This window comes from Dryas octopetala, chromosome 3 (genome assembly GCF_963921425.1).
Source record: "Dryas octopetala chromosome 3, drDryOcto1.1, whole genome shotgun sequence".
NCBI classification, from domain to species: Eukaryota; Viridiplantae; Streptophyta; class Magnoliopsida; order Rosales; family Rosaceae; genus Dryas; species Dryas octopetala.
This window is the reverse complement of record NC_141368.1, coordinates 4,530,372-4,546,812: the sequence shown is the minus strand read 5'-3', so window position 1 is coordinate 4,546,812 and position 16,441 is coordinate 4,530,372. Positions and strand designations below refer to the sequence as shown.

The 16,441-nt window shown below is 36.1% G+C and overlaps 2 protein-coding genes across 2 annotated transcripts; both read right to left on the bottom strand.

The window, feature by feature from the left end:
• Window positions 1–1,048: 1,048 nt before the first annotated feature.
• LOC147289868 (LRR receptor-like serine/threonine-protein kinase EFR) lies at window positions 1,049–5,119 on the bottom strand. The gene is made up of 3 exons (XM_086234957.1): window positions 4,745–5,119; window positions 2,122–4,438; window positions 1,049–1,524 (listed from the first exon to the last, which is right to left on the bottom strand). The coding sequence occupies exons 1-3, from the start codon at window positions 5,117–5,119 to the stop codon at window positions 1,049–1,051; spliced, it is 3,168 nt and encodes a 1,055-aa protein (XP_086091083.1).
• A 3,150-nt stretch (window positions 5,120–8,269) lies between these two features.
• LOC147289867 (F-box/kelch-repeat protein At3g06240-like) lies at window positions 8,270–9,547 on the bottom strand. The gene has a single exon (XM_086234912.1). It carries the CDS (start codon window positions 9,545–9,547, stop codon window positions 8,270–8,272), a length of 1,278 nt encoding a protein of 425 aa, XP_086091038.1.
• Window positions 9,548–16,441: the final 6,894 nt, after the last annotated feature.

Here is a 16,441-nt window from a genome sequence, read left to right as displayed (position 1 = left end):
GGGGAAGGGAGGGTGGGGGCTGGCTGAGGAGGGGAAGGGAGAGGCTGGTTGGGGAGGGGAGGGGTGGGGGTGGGGGTGGGGGTGGGGGTGGGGGCGGGGGGGGGGGAAGGGAACAAAATTAATTTTTTTAAATTTTAATTATTTTAAAATAATTATTTTTATTTTTTTATTTTTTTTAAATTTTTTTTATTCAAAAAAAAATTATTATTTTTAAAATTTAAGGAAAAGACGAAAATACCCCTGCTATTTTGACAGAAAAATTAACGGAGGTACTATTTTGACACAAAATGAAAGTTGAGGTACTTTTTTGTAAGTTTTCAAAGTTGGGGTATTAAATTGATACAAAATGAAAGTTGAGGTACTTTTTTGCAAGTTTTCAAAGTTGGGGTACTAAATTGAAACAACATATAAAGTTGAGGTACTAAATTATAATTTGCTCAAAAAAAAAACTTGCTACTTTGCTAGGACAGAAAGGGAAGCAGAATCTGAAGAATGCTGAGCCAATGATATTTATTTTATTTTCGTTTTAAATAGAATGACAGTCCTCTGAAGCCGCACAAAGGTGGGGTCTGCCTTATCTGCCCCCGGTCATGCACAGTACACAGTGAGTATGTTCATATCACTTTCCTTTGCACTAAATACATTTAAATACATTTGGGATTATATCATATTAAATGTGTGTTGATTTGAGTATGCTATATTTGTCTTACAACTCCTAAAGTAATTTAGTAGCCTATTTTTTGTTTGTCATGACTTGTGTGCCTGGTAGAGAGGCTCCATTCATTGTTTATATCAACTAGGAACTGGTATCATGCATGTGACAGCTTGTTTCCTGTGCTGCCGGAAGTTATAAGCATTTTCTACCCTTTATACGTACCTAGCATATTCTATGTTGATTCTGAAAAATGTTTAATCACATTTTAATATTAGGAACTCTGACATTCTTGTATGATGATCATAGTTAGGATTACAAAACAATATTGTAGAAATTAATTCACCACTAGGGACAATATAAGTAAAACTACATAGCAGCAGCAGCACCTATTCTCTAGCTTGTTCTGGGTCTCTCTCGATGGATCTGAATACCAATAAAAGCATTTTGTATATGGTGTAGGTCCCTGGTGACATCCTGCATATACATTCTATGTTTTGGTGATTCTTCTGAGCATGCAAGTCCAATCTTAAGGATTGGAAGTATGCATTTCCACACATATGGATTCATCTTGCTTAGGCTCTCATAGTCTGTGTTTTCTTCTGCTGCTTCAATTTCATCGTTGTCACCGCGGATGTAGTTCACTTCAGTTTCTGTTGCTGCAGGGGTTTTCAATTCCACAGTGGTGAGAAGAGCAGGGTCCACAATTTGCGTAAGTCTTTCTGGTATTGCCATCTTAACAAAGTTATGGAGATTGAAATCATCTTTAAACATTTCTTCGGTGGGTCTTCTTCCTGTGAACATTTCCAACACAAGGATCCCATAACTGTATACATCCCCTTGTCTTGATGGCTCACCACCGGTTGCATACTCTGCAACTCATTAAACAATCAAGCTTGTCAGTTGTCTGTGTACTATACATAATTGAAAAGATCAAGATGGCCTCTTTTCTAAATTGGTGTATGCCTAATCTGTACCAATGTTTAGAGAGATTAGTTGGTTCTATATTTGTTTATCACTTTAATCTTGTTTAAGAACAGATAAAGCATATTTTTCATTCGAATTGATTCACATATTTGTATATATCAATGAATTAAACAGCTAGATGGCCTGAAAGGGCAAAACAGTGAAATTCAAGAAAAATAATATTAAAATCATACACCAGCAGGATACAGAGATTATCATATCTTTAGTATCTTAAACAAAGAGATAAATCATATCTTAAATCATTTGTCTTTGAGACGTCAGGTCTTCAATCAGATCTATTATCTGCCAACTAATCAACTTTGTTAATTTCTAGGGCTGAATTAATCATGTTATATGCATTTGTTTGCCTTGAAATTTCAGTTGATTGTCTGTGTCACTGTGTCATATTATAAATTACCATGCTACTATTTGTCTATTCTCGTGTCCATATTCATATCTGTATAGAAAGCTGAGAAATTATATAAGTAGTAGAAGATTGTTACCTGGAGCAGCATAGCCAATGGTTCCCTTTATTCCAACTGTGCTACTTTGATTTTGAGAGGAGTGCGTGGTCATGGTCGTTGAGATGAGTCTTGCTAACCCAAAATCACTAACATGAGCAATCATGTCATTATCAAGAAGAACGTTGCTTGGCTTCAAGTCGCAGTGAATGATTGGTTGTTCACAGTGGTCATGAAGATAATATAATGCAGAAGCCACATCAACTACAATATTTAATCTTTGATGAAGGTTCAAACTCCTTGACTGATTTTCTCTGTGCAGCCAATTCTCTAAACTTCCATTTGGCATGTATTCAAAAACAAGAGCTTTGAATTCATTACCATTGTAATCCATGCTAGAGCAACATGTTAAGATCTTAACAAGATTCCGGTGCCGGATATTTCTTAGTGCATTGCATTCAGCCATGAAACTCTTGGAAGCTCCTCTCTGTTGAAGGTTGAGGACCTTTATAGCAACTACATTTTCTTCCTGATCAAGAATCCCTTTATATACAGAGCCGAAACCACCTGATCCAATTAGAGTGCTTGGAGAGAATCCTCTGGCAGCTTGATAAATCATCTCATATGAAACCTTCGAAAGGAAGTTGATTGATGAGACTGTAGATGCTGTTTTCTTTTTCGGTTTTGTCCTCCAATAAATAGCAAGAGATAATGAAAAGAGAAGAAAACATCCAGCCACTAAAGTAATTATGAATTTTAGTGTTAAACCATGGATATTTCTCTGTTTTGATACTTTGATGGGGCATGCTGGGAGCTGCAATTCTGAGACACCACCACAAAGTTCTGTATTTCCAACCAACGATACTGTGCTTTTGTTTCGAAAGGCTCCTTCTTTTGGCACCTCACCCTCCAGATTATTGAAAGAAAGGTTCAAATATAGCAAGAAAGGGAGTCTCTGTAGATCTTTTGGAATTTTTCCTGACAAGTTGTTTCGTGAAAGATCTAAATACTGAAGACCATTCAAAGAAGCCAAAGAAGAAGGTATGCTTCCTTGAAAGAGATTCCCTTGTAGGTAAAGAAATTCAAGGCTCAGACAGTCTTTTATGGTTTCTGGAATTTCTCCAGTCAGATTATTTTCAGAGATGTCCAGTGCACTGATACTCTTTAGCTTACTCACTTCCACAGGCAGGCTGCCAGTTAGTGAGTTGTGTGATAAGTTGAGTAAGACAGATAAGGAGGAAAGACCAATAACTTGTGGTGGTATTTCTCCATTAAGGCTATTCTGTGAGATGTCCATATACTGCAAATTTTGGCAGTCCCCAATACTTGGAGGAATGTTTCCTTCTAATTTATTTCCTGCTAAGTAGAGTTGAAACATTTGACTGAGGTTTCCTATGGAAGATGGGATCTGTCCTGATAATCTATTTTCATCTAAAGCCAATATTTGCAGCTTTTGCAACTTCCCAAAAGAAGTAGGAATGACACCTGTGAACAGGTTAGCCTGCATGCCCAAGACTATTAAATTGCTGAGGTTTTCTAGTGTTGCAGGAATCATACCAGATATTTGGTTGACTCCAAGGTAGAGATTAGTGAGTTGGGTTGACAAATTGGCTACAGAGTTGGGTAAAACACCTCCAAAATTGTTCAAACTCATATCAAGTATTTCCAGTTTGCTGCAATTTGTCAAGGGTGTTATAAAACTCAAGTCATTAGCTGAATAACTTCCTAGATTATTATTACTTAAACTGAGCCATCGGAGATCTGGAAGAATTCCAAAACCTGCTGGAACTTGCCCCACAAAATTATTTTCTGCTATATCAAGTATTTGAAGCTGTGAAGCATTAGAAAATGAAGCTGGGATTTTTCCAGAGAATTCATTTCCACCCATGCCTATTTGCTGGAGATTAGGCATGTTGAGGCCTATGCCAAGTGGAATACTGCCCTTGAATTCATTATCTGTAAGTGAGAAGGTGTTCATAGATGATATGTTGAAAAGGGAGGGAGGGATCATACCAGAGAGATTATTTGGCCCAATGGCAAAAAAAGATAAGCTTTTCAACTGGCCTATTTCCTCTGGAACATTGCCTACCAAATTGTTATATGCCAAGGAAAGCTGTGTGATTGATGAAAGGTTCCCCAAGGAAGGTGGGATGCCTCCTGTCAGATTGTTTGTGCCAAGATTAAGTGTCAAAAGCTTCATCAATGAGCCAAGCTCCGGCCGAATTTTGCCTGTAAGACGATTTGATCTGAAACTTATGATCCTCAGTTCAGAGCAGTAGCTCAAGTTGACTGGAATCTCCCCCTCCAACATGTTGTCACTAAGATTGAGATGCCGCAGCCGGAACAAATGGTTAACTTGCTGTGGAACCTGGGAAGGCAACCCGATTGGGAGTCAGAAGATCCATAGTACCTGCAGCCCCGCGGACTTCATATTCATCATTTTTTAAAGCGAGGGGAAGGGATCTCTTTTCTGCAACGGAAAAAAACGGAGCAGATTTTACTCGGCACAACCTAACGATTCATCCAATACCAAATCAAAGAGGATAGGTCAAGGGGGACGAAACCAGAGTGGATCTGCGGCAAAGCGGAGCCTCCGGGGGTATGGCGGCTTGTGCTGTGCCGTCATTTCGGATTCCCGGACTGGACTGAGCGGGAGGGGAGCTGCTGTCGGTATCTTGCCAGAGAAGCTGTTGTTTCGAAGGTTGATGAACCTAAGAAAGGAGAGGTTGCCAATGTAAGGTGATATAGAACCATGCAAATCATAGCCTTGTAGGTTCAAGGCTGTTACTCTTTGATGCCGGCGGCCGCATGCAATTCCATGCCAGTTGCAGAAGTGCAAGGAGTCATTCCATGAGTTAAAGAACCCATGTGGGTCAGTGGCTATGGATTCTTTGAATTTGAGCAAAGCCAATCGATCAGTCTCATTTGATAATGCATTTGCAAAAGTTGTAGGTTGCAAAAAGTTAATAAAAAGGAGAAGAGTAACCACATGAAGGTATATAGACCAAAATGCACATAAGCTAGATCCATGAAGCTCCATTCAGAATGCAGAAGGCAGGAAGCTGATGATAAAATTATGTAGGGCAGAGTGACCTATCGAAATGCCCTACTTCAATTGTTGATATATGAGCTTTGAGTGAGGTCAGCCATGCGTGCAACATAAATTTCTTAAAATACAATGTCCTTAAACTGGGTTTGTTAATTTAGAAAATCATGAAAGAAACCTGAGTTTCCGCACAATTAGTAGACTTCCTAACCCCTTGACCAACAGGACCGAGTGGCCGGACAATTAGTTGACTTCTTAACACCGTGACCAACGGGGTCCACTTAAAGATGATTATTTTCTGCGATAATGTTGATTTGATGCTTCATTTTTTATTCACAAAAGCAGTCTATGCGCTTTATAAGTGCAGAGGGCTCTTTTCTTCACTCTTTCATTCTTTACTCGTGAATGATGTAGCACATTTTTAGTTTAATATCAATAAAATAATTATGTAGCAAACTTCCAAGAATGAGACCTTCACTTGTACTCATTCATTCTATTGAAGAATATTTTGTTATTTTTTATTTGTCTTCAAGCTTCAAACTTCAATAATATATGCTGCTTGCGTTGAAACTTTTCATACATTATTTGGTTTTGTTACTGTCATCTAAGATTTGAAAGCTACTCTCTAACTTGTGGTAAAAGAAAAGAAAACGACAAACTAATAATGTATGCTCCAAATAGAGAATCTGAATGAAATATAAAATGAAGGTAAGAGAGAATCTGATAATGGTCAGGACCTTAGGCCGAGATCGTATGCTCTCTAGGTGTCCTGGTTCCAATTAGTACATCCCTTATTAGACATAATTCAGCTACAACATTGCTAATCTCCATTTGTTCTCTGGGAAAATCCACAGAAACAAGCAACTCCTATCCTAGCAATGGAAACCAAGCACTCCTCAACTCTGTCTTTGATCATTTTTGACATGATTCATATTGTCTGTTGCATGAGTACTAGATCTGCTTAAATGAGGTATACCTCCACAAAGCTGTGTGTTTTGTATTCTTGGAAACTCCTTGCATCGGTACTGCACCTTCAAAATCATTGAATGATAGGTTCAATTTCAGTAACATGATGAAGTAATCACTCGATCCATTTTGGGTTGGGTAATTATACTTTTTTTTTTTTTTACTTTTTAGTACAAAAGACCAACACTAAGCCAGACATATTCAAACAAATATGAAGTATATGACATGCATGAGAAGCATTTGTCGACAATAACAACAAATCACATTATGCTTTCATGTTACATTACCAAAGGTCATAATTAACCTTCATAAGCATGCACCTACTACCGTAATCCATGTCAATCATATATGCAAACCAACTCATGTTTCTGAAATCATCACATTCATCATTTGTAGAGAGTTATAATATGAAACGAAATAACCTATAAATCCTAAAACTTATAGTTCTTTAAAGTTTAACCCAAACCTACGCACTAGTTGAATGGATGGACTAAATTGCAACTCAGTGGAATTTTAATTAAACTCAGATTATGGGTTTAAAACCTATCCTCTATTAGTCTAGGGATATTTGAATGATGTTCTAAGTTCAAATTCTCCTCCCAAATATGTATATATATATAATAAAATAAAAAATCTTTTTCCAAGTTAAACTTGTGGGCTTAACATGTGTTATTTGAGCTTAATTTGACTAATGTAGACCACTTTAATTGAGCTTGACCCGAATTTGTGAAAAAATTTACAAATTGGGCTCGGGTGAAGTTTATTTGAACACAAGCCTAACCCAGACTAATGGTTGGTTTAACCCAATACCTAACTGAACCGATCCACATTATTCGGATGGGCTTATGGATTAAAGCCCATTCTCCTTTCAGCACAACCAGATAACCAATGAATACCTAGCACAGTGTGGCAGAAGAATAACTACGACGTCGTCTAGCCTAAACTCATTCTGAGTTCAGATATTATAGGCCAGTCAGGTGAAACATTGTCAAAGATTGAATACTCCTCGATCTACTTATAACTTCAAGGATGATATGTAATGGATGTGTTCTCACCATGTTGTGGATCATGTTCATCCAATCACACCTACATGCACTTGACAAGCTGTGGGATGATCATGACAGATCAAAGAAGGATCATTTGCTTGCTTGATTGGAAGCCCAGTTCTCAATTCCCCATTACTTTAGTTTTCTTGGAAGAATGCATGATGTGAAATATTCATATTTTGAATTATCATAAGCAACGTTGTATGCGACCCTATATTTTAAGGTCCTATATGCTGATTTTGTGCTATTAATTAATCTATTTTAGTCTTCTTCACATTTTATTTTTAGATAAAACAATTCAAGCACGTCAGAGTAGGATATATAGACCACTATATCCTTGTGTAAAGGGTAAACTAAACAAAATTATAGACTGATACTCAACCATATAGGCTATTGTTTAGTTACTTACAAATCACTCCCCGGCCAATCCACAATTAGATTATCAGCATAAAGTATAAGAGAAACATACCACGGGAGGATAAGTAAAGAGGATGGCATTCTTCTCCTTTGTGAAGATGATAAGCTGCAATAGCACATTGAAGACTATATACTTGCCAGAGTCAAGGATCAAACTCACTCAAAACTCAAATCATATCAAATTTAAACTAATTTAATCGTTCAACCGGAAATTAACAGTAATCAGATGAAGATAAAAACACAAACACAAAAACAATGAAATAGTGTCATATAGAAGAGGATCTAGGACGATGCAGAGAATGAGAAAGTTAAGCTAAATCAAGAGATTTTGGCCATTAAACCTGCAATTTCATAACTACGTACCTTCATATACCAATCCTAGTGATCATGCTATGTATAGAAACTAAGCTATGCTTGAAGGCTTGAAGCACATGCCAAACTTATAATCATTTCAATACAAGAAAAAATTAATGTGTTTAATTAGAGAACATACAAACTAATTAGTTATAACCTAGTAAAAAAAAAAAAACAGCATATCCCATGGGCACAACCAAGCATGTAAAATACCACGAAACATCTATAATATGCAGGCAATACTACTTTTCTGAATAACAAAAACTACAATTTCAACCTCCTTAATGTACATATTACATCATTGCCAATAAAAAAAATGTACATCTTACGTCAAGTTTTTTGATAGAAAACACAATAAGAACTATATATTGCTAGAATTGTCTATCGCCTCTCTCAAGCTTGTCGTCTTATTGCCACCCGAGATTGGAACAATACTATTCACATAAACAACAGCTGCACAATCATTATTTGGCACGGTTTGATTAGTAAGATAGTTCAGCTTTTTGGTATCGAGGTTATAAGAGACCATACGTCTATATTCGTCAACCATAAGAATCTCATCAGTCTTCCAAAATGTCAATGACTGCTCAATGATGAGCTCAAAAGTCAAGTATTTTGTCCAAGCACTCTTAGGACCTCTAAATTCATCCATCACCCATATTTCAAAATATGCATCATCTGGAGCAAAAAGAGCAACAGATTCATTCCACACTAGAAGGCGCATGCCAAAATGCCTAAAATAATTCTCATCCTTTAAGGAATCATATAAACTTTCCGGTAACAACATATCATAAAATTCCTCTTCACCTGTATCAAACAAAATGATCACATCCCTAATCATTGCCTCCTCCCATTCGGAAAAGGCATCCATTGTCTTATGTTGCTCACGTCCCAACCAATAACACATTCCCTTGAAGTAGATCTGGAATTTTTCAGGCCTAAGGAAAGTAGTTTCGGTTCCTAAAGAATCAGTGTTGATCTCTCGCCAAGAATCAGTGCCCAGGGTGTATATTGCTGCTTTGGGAGTATCACAAATTTCAGGTCCATGAGCATAGATGCGTTTCCAATCAGAAAATCCAATATTAATAACTTGGTAATCTTTAGACTTAGGATCATAGCCAAATCCCAGAGCTTCAATGAACTCTTGACTTCGAGGGCGGGAAACAATGAGTTTTTGGGGCAAAACTCCTTCCGTGGGATGTCGTGGGTATGGCTGGCGGGGAAGAAGTTTGAATTCCTGAATAGCTGGATTCCATAAAACCACGTCCATAGAATCATCTAGAACTAGACAAATGATCCCATCACAATGGCCTATCATAATAACGGAGTTCCATGCTGGACTTATATCAAGAGGAAATTTGATGTCCTCTACACTAGAAAGAAAGCTATGCTCATGACCATTCTCATTATGATTGCAAAGTTTAAGCATTGAGAAGGTATGTTTACGGACCAACCGCTTCAACAAGACATAAGTTGAGAGATTATTGTGCATGGAATTGGAGAGGTGCTTGGCTACAAACCTGGGACTGCTGATCATAGCACACCACCGTTTAGAGACACACTTGAATCGCATCAGAGCTTTGGGAGGCAGACATAATAGGATTTGCACCAACATGTCTTCTCCAATTTTGCAGTACATTAATGTCGTTTCTCTGCTATATATCTATTACCCACAAAACCCTAGGATCTTAGGCTTGCTTTCTACCGTGTAGAATAAAAGTTTTGTATAATATTCTACTATGTATAGACATAAGTTTTAGTATTTATAGGAGTGCAATCCCTGTTTACATAAGGAGTTTTAATTACACAAGGTTTCCTAATTACAAAAGATAAGGAAAAGGAAGAGGCTATCAGTTTCAAAAAGGAGGGAATACAGGACTCAGCCTCCACCTCATCAATCAACCCATATTATAATTGGAAAAATTATTGAGTGTAACCAATACACCGCTATAAGGGTATTGTAGCGGTGTAATTAATTCAACGTGTAAATATATTGTTAGACGGTATATTTATTTTTATAGGGTACAATATTAATAACAGTCACCAATATTATGACATATGTATTTGTTATACTATGTAGCCGTGAATGAGAGTTCTTGTTTCATGAGTCTCATAAAAATAAATAAATAAATAAAGAGCAAATTACACAAAAGGGGGAGGAGGAAGGAGGAGGGCTAGGGGTTGGGGTTTCGGGGGGGGGGGGGAGAGAGAGAGAGAGAGAGAGAGAGAGAGAGAGAGAGAGAGAGAGAGGAGGGGTCGGGGTGGCTCGCCGGCATGGTGGGTGGGGCCGGCGGCAAGGTGGCTAGGGTCGGAGGGGTGGGTGGCTGGGGTTGGGAGGGTCTCAGAGGGAGGGGGCACTGAGATTGTAATAATTATTTTAAACAAAATAATTATTTAATTATTTAGTTTTTAGTTTTTAGTTTTTTTAAATAATTATTTTATTTTTTATTTTTTTTGTCTACGTGGCATTATGTCAGTGTGCCACGTAGGCACTTAACGGCCTCCCCAACGGAATAGTTGACGGAGGTACCTGAGTGTGCAAAATCAGTAACTAAGGTACCTCCGAGCAATTTTTTTTTTATTGGGGTACTCAAGTAAACAAGGTAGTTAGTTGAGGTGCTTTTGTGTAATTTGCCCATAAATAAAATAAAAAAAATCTTAATTAATTTCTCTCCTCCACGTATCTTTTACTGAGCAGCTAGACTGGATATTGATGTTTGCCTTGTTGTGGACAACTATGTGCTTTGTTTGCGGACAAATCTTACTATATATGTTGGCTATGATGGTACTTTGGCTGTTCATGTTTTCACCACAAAATCAAACCCTTTAATGGTGATTGTTGGGAACAGGGATTGGAGCAAAAGATACAATTGGTTCCTCTTGATCTGCCAGACAGGCCTTCTTGGTACAAGGAGAAAGTCTACCCTTCTAACAAGGTGAATTTTTTGTGCATCTTCATCTATTGTATGGTAATTTAGCTAATTGGGATTTGCAATTCTGTAAAATGAGACTCAAATTCATAATTTCAAAAGTTTACGTCCAATTTTTTTTGTTTTCTACCAAAACAGTCATCCTTACAAAATGTTGATTACAACCAAATTGTTAAACAATAGATCCTGTTGATTCAGTAGACTTGAGATCTGTTATATTTGTCAAAGCTTGATCTAACCTCAGTAGGCCTCAAAGATAACTTATTATGGTGTAGACACCGAAATTTTGGTAAAATCAAATTGATGAAAATTGCAAGTTTTATCATTTGGCTAGTCAAATATGACTGGTACAAGCCATGAGTCCCAACAAGTACATGTGGCATGTGACTCATCAAGATAAAGCGGGCTATCAAAGATGACACATAAAGATGACATGTGTCGACATATGGGAAGCTCATTAATCAAATCAAGTCAAAAGTTAAATTAAGGAATAAATTGTCCTTAATTAGTTAATTGTCTAAATTAATGGCATTGATTGGCTAAATTTTCTCAATTAATGACATTGATTTAAATTATAAGCTAAATTAAATTAATTAGCTCAATTTAAATTAAATCAAAAATTAATTTCACAAATCAAGGTTTAATTCCACAAATCAAAGGATTTAGATCGTGGAAATTAATTCATCTCTCTTGCTTATAAATACAGGCTCCTAGCTCGAAGAAGGTGGCTCCAGACTTTTAGCAAACAATTAGACAAACTCTTAAGAATCAACAAGCACAATACACATGTGCCGATTCTTTCATCAGTAAAGCCAAAGAATCATTACCACGTGACGCACCTCGTGGTCAAAGATTGATCAAGATCAAGATCAAGCCTCAAGGGCCCTTGATCAAACTTCAACCGTTCAAGAAGAGTTGAAGATTCAACCATTCGATTCAAGAACAAGTGTTCATTATCCTTGGATCAAACATAACTTTGGAGATCGAATTAGAGGAATACTCTTGTAAAGAATAGACACATAGAGATTGTAACCCTCAAATTTATAAATACAAATATTTTGTGTACTTTTCTCTTGTTATTTAACTTGCAGGAAAATTGTGTTCACATATGAATTTTAACACATAAATGGTGTTTTTTTCCTCTTCACGAGAAAAATACATTTGTCTTATTAGACCCTGCAAAAATCTTGAAAGTTTTTCTCTAGAAAAGTAAATGCCATAAGCAGTTGCATTAGCTAAGGGCCATTGCACAGAAGTCTGAAAGCTGTTTACTTCAACCATAGGGAATTTGCGTTTTCACACTATAAAATCAACAAGCATAAACCATCTCTGACACCAAACAGCAACAGCAACTAGCACTCGGGTTACCTAATTCCCTAGGATCTTCGGCTTGCTCTCTACCGTGTAGAAAAAAAGGTTTGTATGATTAATGTTCCACATAAGTTTTAGTCTTAATAGGAGTGCAGCCCCCGTTTACATGAGGAATTTTAATTACACAACGTTTCCTAATTACAAAAGATAAGGAAAAGAGAAAAACCCAACTAATATTGCTAACTAGTAAAATAAAAGTTTTGCTTTCAACAATCAATCACACGAGAGAAACTTGTGTTAATCATGCATGTGACAGTATTGAGTGTTAATACAATCTAGTTAAGCAGTGAAGTGTGTTTGAAAAATAAAAAATTATTATCAAATTTAAACACAGATCAACTTTGGCACTTGCTCAAATTTAAATTGTTTTACCAGTCAACACAATCACTTATCAATCACTATTCTCCTTGGCACTTGCCAAAGAAATAATAATGAAAGAATGGTCAAGCTCAAAATCCGATTCTGCAATGAGTAGTAAAGCCTACTTTCTCAAAATCTTTGGGAATGATTAATAAAACTATTAAAATGATCAAATAACCAAAAATTTAATGTAAAACAAATTAAACTGATGATTCTTCTAGGGTTGGTAAAACTATATATATAGTACTAGCTGATTCAGGCAATTTGAATTTCTTATACAATCGATCACTGTGCTTCCCAACTTATCCAAACAAATGATGACCTCGTGTAATAGGTTTACTGTTATACGACCATACTTTATCGGCTTGCATCTGATCAGGGGCCTTTTTTTAATGTAGTTCCGAATGGCGTTGTGAAGGACACTCTCCATATATACTCCCCCCGGAAATAAGCCGGGCCGTCCATAGTTCCGGCCACTATTAAATAAAATTTGTTCTACGTTAAATGTTGTCCACAGATTGTAGGCTTTGTTGAAATAATCTGCCTGTGTCATATATCCATCTGTGCATGTTCCATGACTCTCGTACTCTGTTCTCCAAAAATCAGTGTTGGCCCTCCCAACATTCAAGCTGGGCATTGCCGTGGGCAGATCAATGTTTACCTTAGCCATCTAATAAATTTTACAAAGGCAAATTAATTTAAATTCTCTTTATAAAACAAATTAAATATATAGTAAATTAAGGAAAACCCCTTCAAATTCAAATTTTTATTTTTTATTTATTTATTTTTAATAAAAACTCATGCTATGTTTTTCTAATGACTACTTGCCAATTCACCAACTTACACCTCAAATTTCAACATATATACCTACAATTCAAACTGACATCTATAGTACCAATCAACAACAATATATTGTTGTCTTTCCCATTTTACCTTTAAAATAAAGAACCTACAATATATCCACATTACTATGTACGAGAAAAGAATGATTGCTTAAAAACCAAAAACAACACACAAACCCAATTCATCGTATTAATGAACTTAGCTAGCTAGCTAGTTAATGTTACAAACCTGATGGAATGTTGGAACTCCAAATGTAGTTGCTTACTTTTTATTGTTAAATATTGGGGGCATTATGATTTCATCTGAAGAATCTACATAAGAAGGTTTCATGGGCTGGAGTAGAGTCGTTAATTTTTGGGTTTAATCATGCCATAATAGGTGCCTTAATTTGTTATAGGAATTGAATCTCTATATTTTAGGGATTTATTGAAGAAAAAACTGAAATTGAACATTCAATGCAAGATGTGTAAATTGTGTAGCATATATGGATTATAGATATCCTATGTGGCTTATAAATTTGAAATTGGGTCTCACTTAATAATTATAAAGTCATAGGGTTAGAGTCTATAAAAGAAGAGTGTCAAGGACTAATGTCAAATTCAGCCCTAAATATACAATAATGCTATACGCCTATACATAGATCGACAATACCTCAGTAGTGCTAAATGCTTTCTTCGTGCATCGTACAGGTCCTTGTGTATAGTTGCTGGGCCGAAGCCCATGTATGGTAAAGTTTCGCGGCACAACTTTGGGGCAATAATCATGCCCTACACAGAAGGCAGTCGGCCATTGCACCACGTACTGCAAGTAATCATATTGATCATAACCCTTAGTCATCCCAATTAAAATTTGCATGAATGCACACAAAAATAAAACGGAACCCATATGTGGTATGAATAGTATATCTATCTGATGATCGATCTTGAACTAGAATGCTTGCATATATATAGTGTTAGACACGAAGCCTTGGCCCACAGGGAATCCTCTTCCTTTTCCTTGTAGGATTATCCTTACTTACTAAGTTACTCTGTTTGTTCTCCTAGCAATCCTAGGGTTGTATCTGTATATTTTTGGCTAGCATAAATTATTTTATTTAAACTAATTACATATTCATAACTTTTTACGCACAACAATTCTGCAATTAATGAAAACTAAAATTGTAATTCATATATCTAAAAAATACAATGAGGTCAAGTCTAATAAAATATTAAGAACTTACTACCCAACAATAAAGAGTACCTAATTAACATCCAAACTAAAGTCGACCCTGCATATGGCAGCCTAATTCAATCCAAAAATAGTCCCAACTTCAATAGGAACATAAATATCTTCTAATGGAGTACCCTTTCAGTTGCATCAAACCCTCCCTTGCAACCTTCTCTTCCCCAAGCTGAGCTTGCAACTGCTCACCCTGTGTTCGCAGCTGCTCCATCTCTTCAGCAGCTAGTGACATTTGATGGGGAAGTCCCAACCTCAATAGGAACCCAAAAACTCTTGAGCAAGCTATAGGAACAGCAAGAATTAATACAATACTAACAGGAGTTAGATAAGAAGATAGAATTAACGTACTCATGAATTTTCTAACCAATACTTGTCTCTGTACTGTAATCAAAGTATAAATTACATATTTAGTAATTCACAGACACATATATATAATTGATAAGTACATAGAGAGCAAGACATGAATATTGAAAGCTCTCGAAGATCATTTATTAAAGCAAACATTCCAAATAGATTACAAATTTTATATACACACTGTCAATGTTTGCTTTGATAATGGACTGCTAATAATACAGTTTGTCTACATGTCTATGAACTTTACTAAATCATCTGGATAAAAGAAGTAGTGGATCTAGTGCCAATAGTGTTTACTGAAGTGAGCATTAAAAAATAGGAAAAAAAAAGAAAAAAGAAGAGAACATAAGAACCTTAAAAAACTAATAACGTAAATAAATATGATTAAGTATCCCTATACAGAACTATTTCCCCATGTTTGTCAATTTTGGGGTCAAATCCGGCCTACCACCATTTTTATCTTTCTAATTCTACTTCAAAAATGAAAATCAAGCAAAGTGATTAGAAAAAAATAAATAAACAAACAAGTTAGAAACTACAAGAGCTAAAGCAGCAATGACAAAATGTAAAGAGTCTAACCCTTACCTCCACTATTTTTGGACATCTGTACCCTACCTATGCATGAAACATATTTGAGTTTACAAGCTTTGGAGTTTGGAGTGAACTGTTGGCTCATGTGTGATTGCTTCTTTATGAGATCAACTCGATCAGCCTATTTTATGTTGCATTGGGATTATCTAAAGAGTTCGATTGGATAAGACAAGGGGAGAAAGAAACAACAGATGTTTTTAGAATGCAGGGGTCCCAAGGGGTCCTTAAGGTTGTAAAGGGCATGTTGCTTGTCTCGGCTCCTTAATTTGAACATAACCTTTGGTTTTTGTTCATTTTTGTGTTTGTCTTGTTCCTTTTGTAAATATTACTTTTTGTTTTTTGTAAAAAAAAAAAAAGAAAAAGAAAGAAAAAGCAGACACTATGCTTCTCCAATCCCAATATATTAGAATTTTTCTAATTTCTTAATTCATGAACAATGTGGTCATGAACTTGTTATTTTCATATTGCTGCTTTTTGTCTTGATTAGCACTACAATAGTGGTGATTCCTTTGATAGGTATGGTTTATTACTTTATGCTTAGCAATGACTTGGGTTCTCCTTGTATTTTGAAAACAAACCATTCTTGTTTACTGTGCCAGCTTGTTATTTTTGAGACATATAGAGATTTTGATGAAGTATCTATGGGAATACTAGGAATAGCAAAGCTCTCATTTATGGAACACAATTAACATAAAAAATAATTGCTAAGCATTATTATAGAAACTTTACCTCGCTATCAAAATTCTATAGAGAGGTAATGTTTCTATAATCGACCATGCATTTCATAAGTAGTAACTACTAGATAAACAAAGAGGCATGTTTAGACAGAATGATACTTTTGGATCATGCACAATGAATGCCGG

Excerpts from the sequence above, each read along its gene's own strand:
- LOC147289868 (XM_086234957.1), bottom strand. The coding sequence starts at position 5,119 with ATGGAGCTTCATGGATCTAGCTTATGTGCATTTTGGTCTATATACCTT. Across the intron at positions 4,439-4,744 it reads TCTCTGGCAAGATACCGACA|CAAGTTAACCATTTGTTCCG; the intron begins GCAGCTCCCCTC and ends CAGGTTCCACAG. Across the intron at positions 1,525-2,121 it reads CATTGGCTATGCTGCTCCAG|AGTATGCAACCGGTGGTGAG; the intron begins GTAACAATCTTC and ends AATGAGTTGCAG.
- LOC147289867 (XM_086234912.1), bottom strand. The coding sequence starts at position 9,547 with ATGTACTGCAAAATTGGAGAAGACATGTTGGTGCAAATCCTATTATGT.